At 46.7% G+C, this 17,213-nt stretch overlaps 1 protein-coding gene across 1 annotated transcript in view; it reads left to right on the forward strand.

Annotated features, from left to right (window-relative positions):
- The window catches only part of PDIA5 (protein disulfide isomerase family A member 5), a 106,531-nt gene that overhangs the window by 26,322 nt on the left and 62,996 nt on the right, over positions 1-17,213 (forward strand). The window contains exons 6-7 of the mRNA XM_007943913.2: positions 1,029-1,089; positions 9,536-9,603. Of these exons, the coding sequence (XP_007942104.2) occupies positions 1,029-1,089; positions 9,536-9,603 (129 nt within the window). The remainder of the gene's footprint in view (positions 1-1,028; positions 1,090-9,535; positions 9,604-17,213) is intronic.

Below are 17,213 nucleotides of genomic sequence, written 5' to 3' on the forward strand. Positions count from 1 at the left end.
AGTTCATAAATCTTTACAGAAGCAGACTGCTTCATCTTTCTCCTGCAGAGCAATTGGTGGGTTTGAACCACTGACCTTTTGGTTAGCAGGCCAGTGCTTTCACCACAGCACCACCAGAGCTCCTTACTGAAACAAAGCCACCCCATAAATCTCAGGAAGAAGGGACAGCCTGTTCAATAGCCTCATACAACAAAAACACCTTCGTGTAATTTTTTAACCATTCATGAGGAGCTGAAAGTAAAGCTAGTCTTCTGGTCCTTACTATTTCCTAGTGGCCTTAGAAAAGCCTCTGTCCCCTCTGGGCCCCAGTTTCCTTATCTGTGATAGATGAGGATGGTTTAGAATCATTGCTGAGGTTCTTCCAGCTCCTGACATGCCATGGCATGTCCCTCTACTATGTCTCCCAGTCCCCAAATCCAGTTCCCAAATCAGATGATTTTTTAAATTTTTATTGTGGTAAATAAATATATATGTATAAAACAGAACACTTGAAAATTCAACAGTTTTTACATGTACAGTTCAGTGACATTGGTTATGTTCATCATGTTGTACAACAACACCTTTTCCGAATTATTCTATCACCATTAACAGAAGCTCTGTGTCCTCTAAGCAATGACTCCTCCTCTTCCCCTCCCTGCCACTGCCGGTAACCACTGAGAAAACTCGGGTTTCTATACATTTGCCTATTTCATGTAAGTGGAATGATACAGTATTTGACCTTTTTTGACTGACTTATTTCACTCAGCATGATGTTTTCAAGGTTCATCCATATGGTAGTATGTATCAGACTTAATTCTTCTTCATGGCTGAGTCAATGTATGTATGTACCGCATGTTATTTATCCATTCATCTTTGATGGACTTCTAAGCAATTGTGAATAGTGCTGCACTGTTTATTAGTGTACGGTTTACTGTGTGTGATTTCTGAAGTGCTTATCTTACTCCTCCCAGTGCTGTGAGTGCCAGGGGACTGGTCTCATCACATTATCGTGTTGTGTGTGACCTGTCTATATTTTCCTTTTGGCTCAGGACTTCAGACGGCTCCTGAAGAAGGAAGAGAAGCCTCTCCTGATGATGTTTTATGCCCCCTGTGAGTAAACTTTATCCTTTGGGCCAGAACTAATTATTCTGTCTCTTTGGGGGCAGTAGGGGTTTCTGAGAGGAGGTACTGGGAACTGGTCCCTTTTCTCACTTATAACACTAAATCATGTCTGCCACCCCATCTGTCTGTCTTCATCTCTTTTTCTTGGTCTTTGCCTTTTTTACGTGGCTCCTCCCCTCCTGCTGCCGCATCCGTTTTCCCCTCCACTGGAATCAGTATCCTTCTGCCCTCCTTCACATGGAGCTCCACCCAACAACAGGTGTCTCCACTCCAGCTACCTCCGCCGCCCCTGCCCCTCTGCTCCCTTGTGCTGTGGAACCATGCCAGTTGTTTCTGGGGCACTCTGAGTGCTGCCACCTTCCCCCTCTTCCACCTCCTTGCACCATCACTGCCACTCCTCACCATCAGGGACAACAGCAGGTCCAGCTCTGGGCCCCTGCATCCCTCTGCTGATGCCACCTGGAGGGCTAGGGGATCAGGACCAGAGAGAAATGGGGCCTGGTCTTTGGGCTCAGTCTCTGTACAAGGCAAGAGGCCATGGGGACATAGCAGAAGGAGCACTGAGATGACAACCAGAAGACCCAACTCTGCCACCAATGAGCTGGGCAACCTTGGCCAAGTCTCTTACCTCTCTGGGCCTCAGTTTCCATATCTGTAAAATAAGGGTTTGGATCATAGCAGTGGCTTTCAAACTTTTTCAGTACATTTTACAATATTAAAAATATTTTATATTGCAATCCAGAACTGTAAACCTGTTGCTAACAAGTCGATTCCAATATTGTAAGTGAGAAACACATGGGGTCATGTGCTTCAGAGTCGAACTGTGCTCCACAGGGTGGTTCCCCCCCCCACACACACACACACTGTAATCTTAGCAGAATGCTAGGTCTTTCTTCCACAGTGCTGCTGGGTTGGTTTGAACTGCTAGCAGTTTAGTTGGTAGCTGAGAGCAAACCATCTGTGACACTCAGGGATCTGTCCAATACTACAAGTATGTATAATCTGTATTATATGTAAATAAACTAAAATAGAAGTTTCATAAAACTATATTTAGCCTTACTAGGAGTTCTCGTGGCATAGTGCTTAAGGCATTTGACTCTTAACCAGAAGGCTGGCAGTTCAAACCCACCAGCCACTCCTCGGAAGGAAGGTTGAGCAATCTACTTCCATAGTGATACTGCCTCAGAAACCTAAGGAGGGGTCGCTATGAGTTGGATCTGACTCGACAGCAGTGAGTTTGGTTTGGTTTTGGTTTTACTTGCCATCCACTCTGACACTTTTTTTTTTACCCCATGTAGTGTGTGCTAATCTTTTCTTTTCTATTCTGTTTTATTTTTAAATTATTAGTTATCCCTACTACTTCATAATCCTCAAATATAGGGGTCAACAGGCTATGGCCCTTGGGCGGTACCTCTGTAAATAAATCTTTATTGTAACACAGCTACACTCATTTGTTTAGGCATTGTCTGTGCCTGCTTTTGAGCTCCAACAGCAAAGCTGAGTATCTATTAAGAGAGACTGTCTGCAAAACCTCAAATAATTCCTGTCCAACCCACCCCTGCAGTCTAATGGGTCCTGACCCACAGATAGGAAAATCCTGGATTAGATCCCTTTGAACTGTAATTCTGTGACCCACATATTCCCTCAGGAAGCCGAGGCCAGTGTGTGCCTAAAGGCTGGAGAAAGGGGCCATATGGTGGGGTGAGTGTATACATGGAAGGCACTGGTGGGAATCACAGTCTGTGGCACCAGAGTGCTGCCTACACGTTAAAGCTGGTCAGAAATCTTCCTGCCTGAGAAGTTCTTTAAGCAAACCCACTCCCATCTCTACCCTGGTGACCATGCTCTGCTGGCTCTATGGGGCCTGAGAGATCTTTTAACCAGAAGCCTTTAGTATGGAGATTAACACGTCCCATGCCTCAGAGCCTCTGTCAGCATGGCTCCAAAAAGCCTCTCGCCCACCTCTGGAGGCTCCGGACGGCTCTTACCTCCCCAGATCTCATGGAGTATGTATATATCAAAGAGATCCGCCCGGCCCCGAAGAATCTCTCACTCACCTTTGAAACCGGGGGATTCCAACCCGCCCCCAACTTCCCAAACCCCTGTCCTAAAAACCAATTATCTACTCCACCCTATATTCTTCTATAAATATGTAATAATGAAAGAGCATGGAGTCTTTTTGCTCAACCCGTGTGTCGGTGAGAGCAGGGACCCTAGTTCTGAACTAGCTAATAAACTTTCCTTTCTGCACTTGCATTATCGCGTGTTGGCAAATTCCTTGCGCCGAACAACTCCTTCATAACCTGGGCACAACAGCTCTAGGGATTCTGGGGTTTAGTCTGATTTGGGCCTGTGGCTTGTTCACCATCACAGCCTCTCCCAGCCTGGTTCTAACTGCTAATGTCCCCAGGCCCTGGCCTCCTCCCCTGGCGCCTCACTGGCCTGCCTGTAGCCCTGGTATCTCACTTTCTGTTGGATCCAACTCTGCCCATGAATAGTCTGGGGCATTCTCTTCATTAACATCCATTAATTGATGTCACCTCTTTGTGCCTCTCCTCCAAAGGATCTTATTAACTGCCCCAGGCAGAAATTGCTTCAGGAATTGCCCTGCCTAAACAGCCCCTGGAGGGCTGTGGCCTCCTTTTGTTTGTTTCTGAACCTTCCATTTGTTAAATGAAATTGTAAAACAATGTGTAACAGGAGACAGCACATATCACAAGGCAGGATCATGCTGTAACGGGGAAGGTTTGGGTATAATGACACTAGTTAATCATTTTGAAAGGGTGGCTGGCTAGCAGTTTGCGCCTGAATATAGGTGCCATCTCCCCGCACCCACTCACTCAGGCTGCTGGCAGGGCACCCACCCTGCTCATCACAGCAGACAAAGACATGAGCTTCGTTATTGTCTTTATAGAATGGAAAGCTGGGGTATGGCAAATTTAGTTCCTTTATATGTCAGATCATGTTAGTCATGGGAGAGGTTTGAGAAAGCTCAGAGTTCAAACCTACAGTTGAGAAGTTGGGTTGGCTGGCTTCCTGGGTCCTAGATAAACCCAGGACTTTCTTTTTTTTGAGACAGTAATGTTTTTATTTCACTGTTCCTATCAAGCCCTCATATCATCATAAGTCAGCTTACTCCTTAACTGCAAAGTCCTTAGGACTCTTTGATCCTTTGATCATGTTTGGGCCAAATGAACCCAAAGGCGGTGGGGACTTTATTTGTGACAGGAAACCTGCTTCCCCAGGATCTCCTGTTTATTTAGTACATTTTGAGTGAATTAATGAGAAAATCAAAGGGCTGACTACTCTGACTTTGGGGGTTTGAGGGTGATAATTTGTCTTGCTTTTTCACCTTCCTCCCACCTGAATCCTGTGAAAGATAAACTCAGCTAGGGATTGCAGTGTCAGCTCTATTTTGGGGAAAGTTAAATTGGATACCATCACTTGGCCTGTAGCTGCCTATTACTCCTCCATCGCCTCTTCCCTACAATAACTTCTCCGCTCAGTCCTGCTGGCCTCTGTGCACAGGGACGGCTGCCTGACTTACCACTTTGCATGTGTGTGTGTGTGTGTGTGTGTTGGGGGGGAGCAGGGAACATGGTGATGCTGCGGCAGACAGACAGAGTTGGAAGAGAGGCCAGGCCTGTGGGGAGAAGTGACAAGTTAAGGGCTTGATGGATTAACATGGCCCTGTCAGACTCCCATCATCCCACTAAGCCACTCTTACATAGAAGGAGTGGGTAAGGAGTGGATGGAGAGGCTGTGTAAGTCCCTTGCTTTTCCTGCTGGAGAGTAAAGTGGAATTCCCTTCCCTCTGTGGGAGTGCTTCCCCCCACAGACCTGGAGGCAAACTCTCAGACCCTATGTTGAACCCAGCCCTCTCTCAGTCACTGAGCTCCCACCTGCCACAGTCTGGGCTCTGTTTGACTCCCGGGTGCTACCTTTGCCCCTCAGCCTGCAGGGCAAATGTTGCCTCCACTTCACAGGTGGGGAAGCTGGGACTCAGACAGCTGAAGTCACCTGCCATCATGGTTGAAGTGAGATGGAGCCCCGTCTCCTTTCAGAGCCCAGCCCCTTCCTCCTGCTGGGCAGCCTCCTGTTTGTCCTGTGGCACAGCATCCACCTGGTGCATCCACGCTAGAGAACAGGCATCCAGTGGAGCTTGGTGTTATTGTCCCTGTTTCCATGCTCTGTGAATCCCCGTGGTGGGAGCAGTGTCCCTGGCACACTTGCAGTTATTCCTTTACACCACTTGTGGTCATGCCATGATGGCTGGTAGTGAAGGGAGGCTCATCCTATCTTCTGAGGGCAGATACCATGGGATCGTACTGTGAGCTGGCTTTGTAGTAACCAGCCTTCTTGCCTTCCCCTCCCAAGCCTAAGCCTGAGCTGATGACATGAACTTAAGTCCAGGCTTAACATGCTGAGGCAGAAGTGTGCATGTGTGTATGTCTGTGTCTGTGTCCATCCCTTCTGCCGGTGAAGAATATCAAAGAGGGGGCCCAGGGAGCATTTTTGAAAATTTCATGTCAAAATGTTCCACATCTGCATTTAGTCTGATAGACTTGGAATGGGGAGGCTCAGGTGGTCTGGGGCAGTGGGGGGAATTTTGACCTCCTCCCAGGGCTCCAGGGTCAGTCTACCCCAATGGGGAGAACACCTCTCTGATCTGTATTATCAACTTCCTGCCTGCTAAGGCATCACCTAAACATGAATCAGAGCTTGTCAGTAGCCACCACGTGGTCCCTGTCCCCAGTGTGTCACACTGAGATGAGAACCAGCAGCCTGACACATGGTCACAGGCAGCTTGAGATTCTGCAGCAGAATGATTGTCAGACAGGTTAATAGCCTAGTGTGTTAGAATTCCTGTATCTGAAGTAATTGGTTCCTATGGCCTATGGGGTCAGTGACAAAATGTGGCCTGCTCTGGTTGAGGGGAGGTTTGAGTGTAAAGCAAGGCCACACTGAAGTAGTAGTGGATGTTTGAGGCCTAGCTGTCTTGGCCCTGAGTCCCCCAAGGCTGGGAGCACACCACCCAGGTGAAAAGTCTGACTGTGGTAAACCTCAGAAGGCCGGAGAGAGCTAAGCCTGCCGTTGTCCATTCCAGCCCTTTCATGTGCCAGTAGTAGAAACTGAGCCCAGGAAAAGGAGATGGCTTGTCAAGGGTGTTGGGCAAGTTGAGTGAAGATTAGAACTAACTCCGATTGCTCTCTCCAGTTGCTTGTAGAGACCCCATGTGTCAGAGTAGGCTGTGCTCCACAGGGTTTTCAGGGTCTGATTTTCAGAAGTAGAAGATCACCAGGCCTTTCTTCCATGGTACTTCTGGATGGATGCAGACTGTCTACTTTTTCTGCACCATCCATTTTCTGTACCACCCATTTTCTGCACCACCCAAGGATGACCTGTTTCCAGTCATTGCAAAACTATCCCTTTAGTGAAAGAGGCACAAAAATCCCAAAAGTCATTGTATTTGTTGTCAAAGTCTTTCTTCTTAATGGCATTTGATTTGGGTTAATTTGTGGTCCCTAACTGGTGGTGCAGTGGTTAAAACATTCAGCTGTTAACCAGAAGGTCAGCAGTTCAAACCCACTAGCCGCTCTATGGGAGAAAGGTGAAGCAGAGTGCTTCTGTAAAGATTTACAACCTTGGAAACCCTACGGGGCACTTCTACTCTGTCCTGTATGTTCGCTTTGAGTCAAAATCAACTTGATGGCAGTGGGTTTGGGTTTTTGGTTTGTACTGGGCAGTGGGGAAGTGAGGGGAGAGGTGTTCTCAGTGCCTGTCCAACCTTTTTACCAGTTCTGACCCAGCAGTCCCTCCCACGCTACTCTCTACTTTTCTGCTGGGTTCAATAATATGTTAGCAATGGACACACAGAATTCACAGATCATACTCACAGTTATGAGTTATATTGGGGAAGTAACAGGTTATAACTCAGGATCAAGATCAACAGGTTACAACTTGGTATCAGGATCAGGAAGCATGTAAGCAATGTCTCCCTTCTGCTGTGCAGGACAACTTTCTTAGATTCTCTTGAATGCCGGGCTCCTTTCAACCCCCTGAGGACAAATTCCTCTCAGCTCACTCAGGACAGGACTCCTTTCTTGGCTCTTGGTCCTTGCCCAGCCCTGCTTGGCCTGGACTCTGCCCTCCTTGGGGCAGCTCTGCTGATAAGTCCCCAGAGGCACCCCACTCCACTATGAAGCCCGACTTGCTCCGTGGGCTGGGAAACTTACTGCATCATTTGGCTCCAGTCTTGTGTTTCTGTTGCCATTGTTTCTCTGTCACTGCTTCTTGCCATCTCTGATGTTAACAGCTCTCTCTCTGTCTCCTGGGTCTAAGAGATTCTCAATTCTCAACACAGGGACCCTGGGTCCAAAAGATATGCTCTAATCCTGGCTCTTCTTTCTTGGTGGTAGTGAGGTCTCCCCTACTCTGGGATGGATTTTAAGCCTGCAGAATGGCAAAAATGACCAGTCCTCTCTTAGTGCTCCGTACTCCTTATTTGCATCATCCCATCCCCACAGGGGTGCCATGCACCTTATTTGCATTCTTAGCAAGCTGTCCAATCCCCTTGGTGGGTCACAAGCACCTTATTTGCATAGGCCTACCCAATCATTGTGTGGGCGTTGTATGACCATGCATAGCTAAACCAAATCCGCTGCTGTTGAGTTTATTCTGACTCATAGTGACTCTATAGGACAGAGTAAAACTGCCCCATAGGGTTTTTAAGGCTGTAATCTCTACAGAAGCATACTGCCACATCTTTCTCTCACAGAGCAGCTAATAGGTTTGAACCATCGACCTTTTGGTTAGCAGCCCAATGCTCTAACCACTGTGCAACTTGGTTTCTAAGGGCTCCTTAAAAGGGCCTGTAAAAGTGGCCTCAGGGTCATCTGGCCTCTAACTTCATGAGGAGGAGGAGAATCATCAGAATCTTCAGCCAAGGCTGATTCCTGTGAAGTGGAAGTCATACATACCTCCCCTCACCAACATCTCTACCAATTCTGACACTAGCTGTCCCTCCCATGGCACTCTATTTCTCTGCTAGGTTTGATAATTTGTTGCTATGGCCACATAGAACTCACAATACTCACGATTATGGGGTTTATTAGGGAAGTAATAGGTTATAATTTATGATCAGAAATGACTCAGGATCAGGACAGCCTCTTCTCAGCTGTGCCCACAGGCATGCCTCTCTCTGGTCCTCAACATCTTGGCTTGTGGCCCCTTGGTCTCTGCCCTTCTTGGGAAAGTGTTACAAAGCTCTTTTAGCTCTGCTGGTGAGTGTCCAGAGGCACCCCACTCTGCCGGTAAGCCTCCTGCCCACAGGTGCTCAGCTTTCTCACTCCACGGGCCAGGAAACCCACTGTACCGTTTCCTGCCAGTCTGATTCTGTTGCCGCATTTCTCTGCCACTGCTTCTTGCTATCTCTCTCCATCTCTGGCATTACATCTCTCTCTGTCAGTATAGGAGGATTTCAGTGCAGGGATCCCAGGTCCAAAGGACACACTCCACTCCTGACTCTTCTTTCTTGGTAGTAGCGAGGCCCTCTCATCCTGTTTTGGGATTGCCCCTCTTTTAAGTTCTGGCAAAACTAAGTAATTCCCTCATTAGGATTCCATACACCTTATTTGCATGGTCCCATATCCACAATGGTGCCATGCACCTTATTTGCATTATTAACAAGCTATCCAATTCCTTTGGTGTGAACCACAAGCACCTTATTTGCATAGTACTACCAGTTATTCAAACCCACCAGCCACTCCTCAGAAGGAAGATGGGGCAATCTACTTCCATAGTGATACTGCCTCGGAAACCCAAGGAGGGGTCGCTATGAGTCAGGTCTGACCCGATGGCAAACAACAACAACAACAACAACAACCAGTCATTTGGTGGGAGTTACAAGACCATAGAGAGAAAGACCATGTAAAAGTACCACAGGACTATATTAAGTAAGCAGGGCATCACATTATCCATTAGGTTGTTTCCCTCTTTTGACAATTGTGGATAGTGCTGCAATGAACATTGCTGTACAAGTATCTGAATCCCTCCTTTCAAGTTTCTTAGGTTATATCTAGGAGTGGAATTGCTGGGTCATATGGTAACTCTTTGTTTAACTTTTTGAGGAACCACCAGACTATTTTTCACAGGGGCTGCACCATTTTACATTCCCACCAGCAATGGATAAGGATTCTAGTTTCTGCACATCCTTGCCTACATTTGTTGTTTTCTGTTTTTTCCAATCTTAACCATCCTAGTGGAGATACCTCCTATTCCTCCCCACCCCACTGGCTCTGGTATTGCCCTGAGCTTCTCAGGTCTGGCTGAATGTTTGTGGGTTAGAGGACAGCCTGAGGGGAGGAAGGCAGAGAGAAGGGGCCCAGCCATCAATGGTAACAGTGTCTGGTTTTTCTCTTGCTTGTGTGACTAGGGTGCAGCATGTGCAAGAGGATAATGCCACATTTCCAGAAGGCTGCCACTGAGCTTCGAGGCCGCTCTGTAAGTGAGGCACCATGTGCCAAGCAAGGCTGGTGCTATCTGACTTCTCTCTGTCACCTGGGGCTTGGCAGGAGGAGGAATTGGGCAAATATTGAAATAATGATGAGGATATACCCTACCATTGCTGAACCTGCTCCCAGGGCCTTGCGTGTGGCTGAGAGACCTGTTCTCTGTGAAAGTTGAGAACTCTGCAGAGTTGTTGAGACCAAGAGTTTGGTCCATATCGAAGGTCATAATGAATGGTCAGGAAACCAGCAAGAATCACACAGGGTATTGCTGGGAGGCCAGGGGCCAAGAGTAAAACATCAGGAGTCTGGAATGATTGAGGTTAGGCTCCCAAGTGGGCTGAGACAGATGCTGGGGAGCTCAGTGGCAAAGAAAGGGGCATGGTGACATTAATGTGAGTTCAGAAGCACACAGCAGGCTCACAGAAGCAGTTTCCTGTCTAGGTTTCCCCAGATTCTATGGTAGCTGTGAGGCAGGAAAAATGGAAACCATAGCAGAAAGAGACAAGTGCCAATGGGGAGCTGGAGACCTGCAAATGCAAGCATTTTCTAAAGAAAGCATGTAGAAAAGTGGGAGTCGAGCCAAGAGGAGATGAGTGTGCTGTAGTGATGCTCACTTTAGGGGACAGGAGGAGGATGAGGAGCCACTACAAACAGGCCTTCGGAGAAGTAGGAGGAATCAGATGGTGCCCAGAGGTCAGAGTGAGGCCAGCAGTGTTCAGAATGGGAGGGGGGGCGCCAGGAACTCAGTCACTGAGTGGTGACTGTCCTTGTGTTTTCTCTGCCCTGCCAGGCTTGTTCATCTGTGCCGTATGTCCATCTATTTTTGCACTTATCCTGAGTAGCAGACGTCGTCTTTATTTTTTTGTGGTTTTTTTTTTTTTTTGGCAGCAACAGAGAAACAACTGCTGGCTTCTCTAGGGAGCATGGAACAATCCATACGCCTTTAATGAAAGGTTATCGCGAGGAGCTATCTCGGTGGGGCTGGCTAAAGTTCCATTAAGGGAGTTCTGAGGTCTTAAAACTGCATCATGATCTTTATGGATCAAATTAAGTTGGTGATTAGTTCAAAGTCAACTTAAAAAGTTTACACTGCAGCACTTGGACACGGGGACGGCCCTGCTAGCCAGCTGCCAGATTGGGTTGCAGAGAACGAAGACCTCCTCTTTTGACCTCATTCTGAGAGAGACCACGGTCCTGCTTGTTTCTCACTAATGAATTTTTAGTAACTTGCTTAGAGATGTTTGGCCTTGGGGCACACATACGTCACTCTGGGGAAGTGTCACTTCACATTTTTGGAGACTCAATAGATACCATATTTTAAGATTATTTAGCCTGGAGAAAAGACTTAATTACCCACAGTGTTCTCCCTACCTGCATCCGCTTACTTAAAAAACTGCTTGGCTCAACTCTCAAACTCTTTTGTGCAGCGGAGAGTAAACAAGTCCCATCCCAAATAATATGGAGGATGACCCTTGCTGGCCCCACCCCAGCAGAAAAGGATTTGATGCCATTCGTTTGCATCTTCCAGTGATTCTCAGCCAGTGCCAAATCCCCCGCCAAGTTCAGTATCCCTCCAGCCACCCTACTTCCCATAGAGCTTGTCCTTGCCACACACTCTACTTTTGTCCCAGATCCCTCTGTTCCCCATTTGATACTAATTATGACATGACTTTCTCACTGCAGTGTGAACACAGAAGCTGAGTTTGATTCATCTCCGTTCTTCCATACATAGCACAGGGCCCAGGTCATACCTGGTTCCCAATACATGCTGATGAGTGAGTGTGTGCTTACCAGTCCTTGGTATGTTTTGATTTTAAGCTCTGTATTTACTGTATTTAAAAGTGTGATATATGTATATATATATACATGAATGTGTGTGCATGTGTGTGTATATGTGAGCCCTGGTGGCATAATGCCTAAGGTATACAACTGCTAACCAGAAGGTTGGCAGTTCAAACCCACCAGCTGATCCATGGAAGAAAGACTGGGCAATCTACTTCCGTAAAGATTTACCACCTTGGAAACCCAGTGGGGGTCGCTATGAGTCAGAATTGACTCAATGGCAGTAGGTTTGGTTTATATATACATATATTTTAAGGAATTTAGAGCATTGTTGTTAAGGACAGAGACAAAGTGGGAAGGACATTTGTGGAATGAGCACCTTCCCCCTTGGTTCTGGGCTCACAGTGAACCCTAAAGGTTACTTGGGTTAAGAGTACCTGCTTCTCTTGCCTCGAGCCCAGGTCTAGAAACGTTAAAAATACCTCTCCTGGTTTTCAAGACAGAAGAGGTAGTAGGCTTGTCCCTGTACCTGGAGAAACTTGGTGGGCAAACCTACCTGTGGCCAGGTGTTAGCTTCCTTAGTGTAAGGTATGTGTGTTGTATAAACTTCCCTGTTTTGTGTGTGTGTGTGTTTGCTTTTGTATTGTCTTGCTCTGGTAGCATAGTGCCTGAGGCACTTGACTGCTAACCAGAAGGCTGGCGGTTCAAACCCACCAGCCACTCCTCAGAAGGAGAGTTGGACAATCTACTTCCGTTGTGATACTGCCTCAGAAACCCAAGGAGGGGTCGCTATGAGTCGGGTCCGACTCAACGGCACATAACAACAACAACATTTCTTGCTTGGGTTTGTTTTGTTCTGTTTCTCCCTTAGTTTCTTAGAAAAACACCTTTGGAAAATTCTGACCATTTATCAGCTACATAAAATGGGGAGGGCTCTGGCAGCTAAGGCTGGTGCAGCAGCAGCTCTGCTGGGGACAGGGCTGGAGTGTTCAGGTGACCAGAGACAGCGATTTCTACCTGTCTTCACACACAGCATAGATGGGACTAACTGATGGACTACTACTATGTCTCAGAAATCAAAGTTTCCCTATACTCCCTTCTGAAATCCAGCCAGATTAGTGCCTCCTGTCTCTTCTTCATTGCTGTCATCTTTGAGTTCTTTTTGGTTTGCTGTGCCCATGGCAAGGGTCAGTAATCTTCCTCCAAAGATATCTTGGGAGGTGGCCAACTTGACGATGCCATTAAGAAAGAGCCAGGCCAGGTCAGAATGCACAGCCTTTGCCATTTTCTAAGCTCAGACCTGCCTCTCTTTTGCTGTCATTCATGTCTGGTGACTCATCGGTGTCTGTACCATCTACTCCTGCTAATTGACATCTTCGTCAGCAGCCCTGCTGCTCCCTGTCTTAGGTCAGCCATTAGAATGAGCCTCATCTCCATCTGCCTCCTCTTCCCAGCCTTGCCAGTTATAGATGTCCACGCTGAGCCTTTGAGCTTTTGTTAACCTGGGACCTGACAGGTCACAGTTGGTGTAAACACTTGCAATGGATCAGATGTTGGGACAGATTCGTACAGATCAGGGTCTGGTCCTTGGTCTTGCTAACATGCTGAGAGATCTTGAGCAGGCTCCTTAGCCTTGGAGCCTCGGTCTCCCCATCTGTGAAATGGCTCAGGTATAGCAAGCATCGTGAGGCTGGCACAGGACCAGGCAGTGTTTTGTTCTGTTGTACAAGAGTCAGAGCCAACTCAGTGGCACCTAACAACAACAAGGTCAGCCCTACCTACCTCACTGGGTTGTTGTGAGAATCAAGAGCACATATTGTGGAAGCAGCTCTGTGACCCACAGAGCACTGCACAGACGCACAGGATTGACTCACCACCTCCACCAGTGTCCTGCACATGGTCCTTCCTCTCCCAAATGTGGGTGCTCCCAAGGGCCTGCTTCTACTTCTGGAGTCGTAAAGCTGAATGAGGCAAAACAACTGGTTTCTTTCTCATTAACACATTGGAGCAAGGGTCAGGCACTGTGCTTTCCTTGTCTTGTTCGGCTTTGTCCTTCAGTGATTTTATCTATGTCTACAGCTTCAATAAAATGTAACTCCATAAAATGGGAGTCCTTCCCCTAACTCCAGTACCACTTGTCAGACTGCCTGTTTGACATCTCAGTCTGCATTTTTCTCCCTGTGTCCCAAATGCAGGCTGTCTAAAATAAAATCTAAGAGCTTTTCTGTCTGGCAGGCTACTCACTTTCCTTCAGGTCCCTTCTTGAATACCTCAGGCTCCTCCACCAACATGCTTTGTTTTGAGAGCACTGTCATAGCTCCCTTCTCCCATGTCCCTTTGTCCTCTCCTTGCCTGCTGTCCTGGTTCCAGGCTATGTTTGCTCACACTGGGTTATTGCCGTAGGCTGCCAACTTGAGTCCCTGACGCACAACTTTTCCCTAATAGCCCATCCTTTATACTTCAAAAAGTGTGGCTGAGGTGTTGTCACTCTCCTACTCAGAAACCCTGACGAGAAGCTCTTCATCACCTCCTGAGTACAAACCTGGCTCCTGAGGCAATTAAAGTCTTCCAGAGTGACCCCAGCTGACTGTGCCAGCCTCTTTCTTACAATCTAGTCAAACTGAAATGTTCTCCCGTTTCCTGAGCCTCATCTTGCTTTGTTTTGCCTCCATTTTCTCTTCCCCAAACATCCTTCTGTTGAAATCTTACCCTCCTTTGGGAGCTAGCTCACGTGTTTCCTCTTTCATGAAGCTTCCCAGCACAAGGGCTGAACCCTAAGAGCACGTCGTGCCAACAGCATGGCCCCAAGCACACAGGGCTCAGGACCAGGCCCATAGACTTATCTTCTCCTCAGATTGAAACCAGTTGTTTTGCTTCATTTAGCTTTACAACTCCAAAAAGTGTTTACATATAGTTGTTAAAAAAGATTTTGTCTCACTAACTAATAAATATCCCTGAAGTAGTACAAAAATACTACAGAAACTTGGAGAATTAAGAGTTCACCACAACCAAATGTGGTTTGGAAAGGCTGCCTGAAGAGGTGAGATTTGATCTGACCTCACAGGATGGATGTCTTAGTTTCCTAGGGCTTTAAAGAACAGAAATTTATTTTCTCACCGTGCTGTAGGCTAGAGGTCCAAATCAAGGTATTAACCATGTCGATTCCTTCTGAGGGTTTTGAGAGAGGAACTGTTTCATGCCTGTATCCAAACAAGCTGTGGTAGCCTCTGACAACCCATGCTGCTTATGGATGCATCTGCCTCCATCATCACATGGTGTCTGTTTTCTCCCCGTGTGACTCCTTTTTAATAAGACACCACAGAAGGGATTAGGGCCCACCCTACTCAGTTATGACATTGTTAATTTAACTGATAACATCTGCAAAGAAAACCCTCTTTCCCCAAAGTCTCATTCCCCAGTGCAGGGTGTAGGACCTCAGCATATCTTTTTAGGGGCACAATTCAATCCATAGCAGTGGATAAGTCTTCAGTGGTGGCCAAGAGGTAGAGAGTGGGGCATGCCAAGCAAGGGCACTGGAAGGCATGCAATGGAAGGTCAGGAAAGCATGACATATGTTCTAGAAATATGAGCAGAGGCACAGAACCTCTTAGTAGTATTAATAAAAATAGCTAATACATTTTGGGGAGCTCTGGTAGAATAGTACCTAAGGCACTTGACTGCTAACCAGAAGGCTGGTGGTTCAAACTCACCAGCCACTCCTTGGAAGGAAGGTTGGGCAATCTACTTCCATAGTGATACTGCCTTGGAAACCCAAGGAAGGGTTACTGTGAGTTCGGTCTGACTTGATGGCACATAACAACAACAACAACGCATTTTGAGTGTCAGAGATGTCTACATGTGTTATCTCACTTAATTTATCACATGAGGTGGCTTCAGATGAGGAAACTGAGAGAGACACAGGCAACTGTGACTTGTTTAAGGAAATACATGTACTAAGTGGGGAGTCAAGATTCAAACGCAGACCTCGTCCCCAAGCCCATGTTTCTGGCCACTATGGTACACTGCCACTGTGCTCTGCAAGGTGCCTTAGGAAGCACTGGCCCAGACATACCCCTCCCTGTACAGAAATCTCAGATGATCTCATTCCTGGAGGAATAAAGAAGTCTGGACCCTAGCAGGCGTGCCATGAAGGATTTTGTAAGAAACAAGGATGCAAAACTAAGAGAGGGATCAGAAGGGCTTTGTATATGGAATTACACTTTACTGTGTATTCAGTGGGATGGAAAGGTTTTGTGCAGGGAAGTGATGTAATGAAAGAAGAGGATTTGAGAGATAGTCATATAGTAAATGTGCACTGACATTAGGGAGATCAATTAGACATAAAAAAGGAACTTTAAAATAGGCAGATATTACTGGAACAGGCTGCTGAATCAGTCTGGGGAAATGAACAGAATGACTCTTAGAGGGTTCTAGGACTCCTAGTAAGTTCTGTTATTGGCTTATTCTCTCTGTATTAGCAGCATTCTGAAACAGGCTGAGAAGGTGGGGGGGACCAGTGATTGGCCAAGAATTAATTATGTACCTGCTGTATGCTAAGCATTATATTCCCAAAACCAAACTCACTGCCATCAAATTGATTCCAACTCATAGTGACCTCCACAGAGTTTCCTTGGCTGTAAATCTTTGCAGAAGCAGACTGCCTCATCCTTCTCCTGTGGAGCGGCTGGGGCTCTGAACCACCAAGCTTTTTTTGGTTAACAGCCAAATGTCTTAACCACTGCACCACCAGAGTTCTTTAGGCATTGTATCAGATACTTGAAACAATTGGAAAGACATATTTAGGCACTTCTCGGGTTGAATTGACACAGTGGCTGCAACAGTGTGCTCGGGCATGGAATGATTGTGAGGATGGTGCTGAACCAGGCAGTGTTGTATTCTGTTGTACATAGGGTCACTATAAGTCAGAGCCGACTCCACGGGACCCAACAACAACAAGGTCAGGGCAGCTAGAGACACAGGTGGCTCCCATCACCAGGATGGAACTTGACATTTATTGAGCACTAGTTGTGTGCTAAAACTGCATTCACTTTCTTAAGAGTTCTGTGGTAGTCTCATCCCCACATCTTCCAAACAAGGACCCTCAGTGGGGTGAGTGACTTGTTCAAGGTCACGCAACTAACTCATCAGTGGATGCAGCTTTTGGATACCAAGCCCACTGTCCACTGACGCCACTGTTTTCTTTCCTATGCATCCTTATTTACTTTGTTGTTGTATTGCTGTTGTTATGTGCCAGAGAGTCAGACCTGACTCATAGCGACCCCGCCTTGGGTTTCGGAGGCAGTATCACTACGGAAGTAGATCACCCAACTTTCCTTCCAAGGAGTGGCTGGAGGGTTTGAACCGCCAGCCTTTTGGTTAGCAGTCACATGCCTTAGGCACTGTGCTACCAGAGCTCCCTTCCTATTTACTATTGAATAAAATTCAGTGTCCTGGGTTTCTTCTCACTGCTTCTCTAACTGATACTGGTTTTTTGAACTTCCTCCCCCTCGTTTGTATGCCATCCTGGTTTGTGGAACAGCCACCTGGTGTCTAGGCTTTCTCTCTATCTTCTCTTATGAGCATAGATTTAGAGTCTATTCTCCTGACCAGCCTGAGGGAATAAGATGCCTGTTTTAGAAGAAGAGGGATTTTAGGGCTATCTTAGTTACCTCATGCTGTCGTAACAAATACCACAAGTGGGTCATTTTATTATTATTTATTATTATTATTATTTTTATTTTTAATTTTATTTTGATTTGGGTGAAGATTTACAGAGTAAATTCACTTTTCATACAGCAGTTCACATATACTTTGTCTCAT

The sequence above is a fragment of the Orycteropus afer genome, unplaced genomic scaffold (assembly GCF_000298275.1).
Source record: "Orycteropus afer afer isolate SDZICR_OR568_19922 unplaced genomic scaffold, OryAfe1.0 scaffold00114, whole genome shotgun sequence".
In the NCBI taxonomy this organism is placed as follows: Eukaryota; Metazoa; Chordata; class Mammalia; order Tubulidentata; family Orycteropodidae; genus Orycteropus; species Orycteropus afer.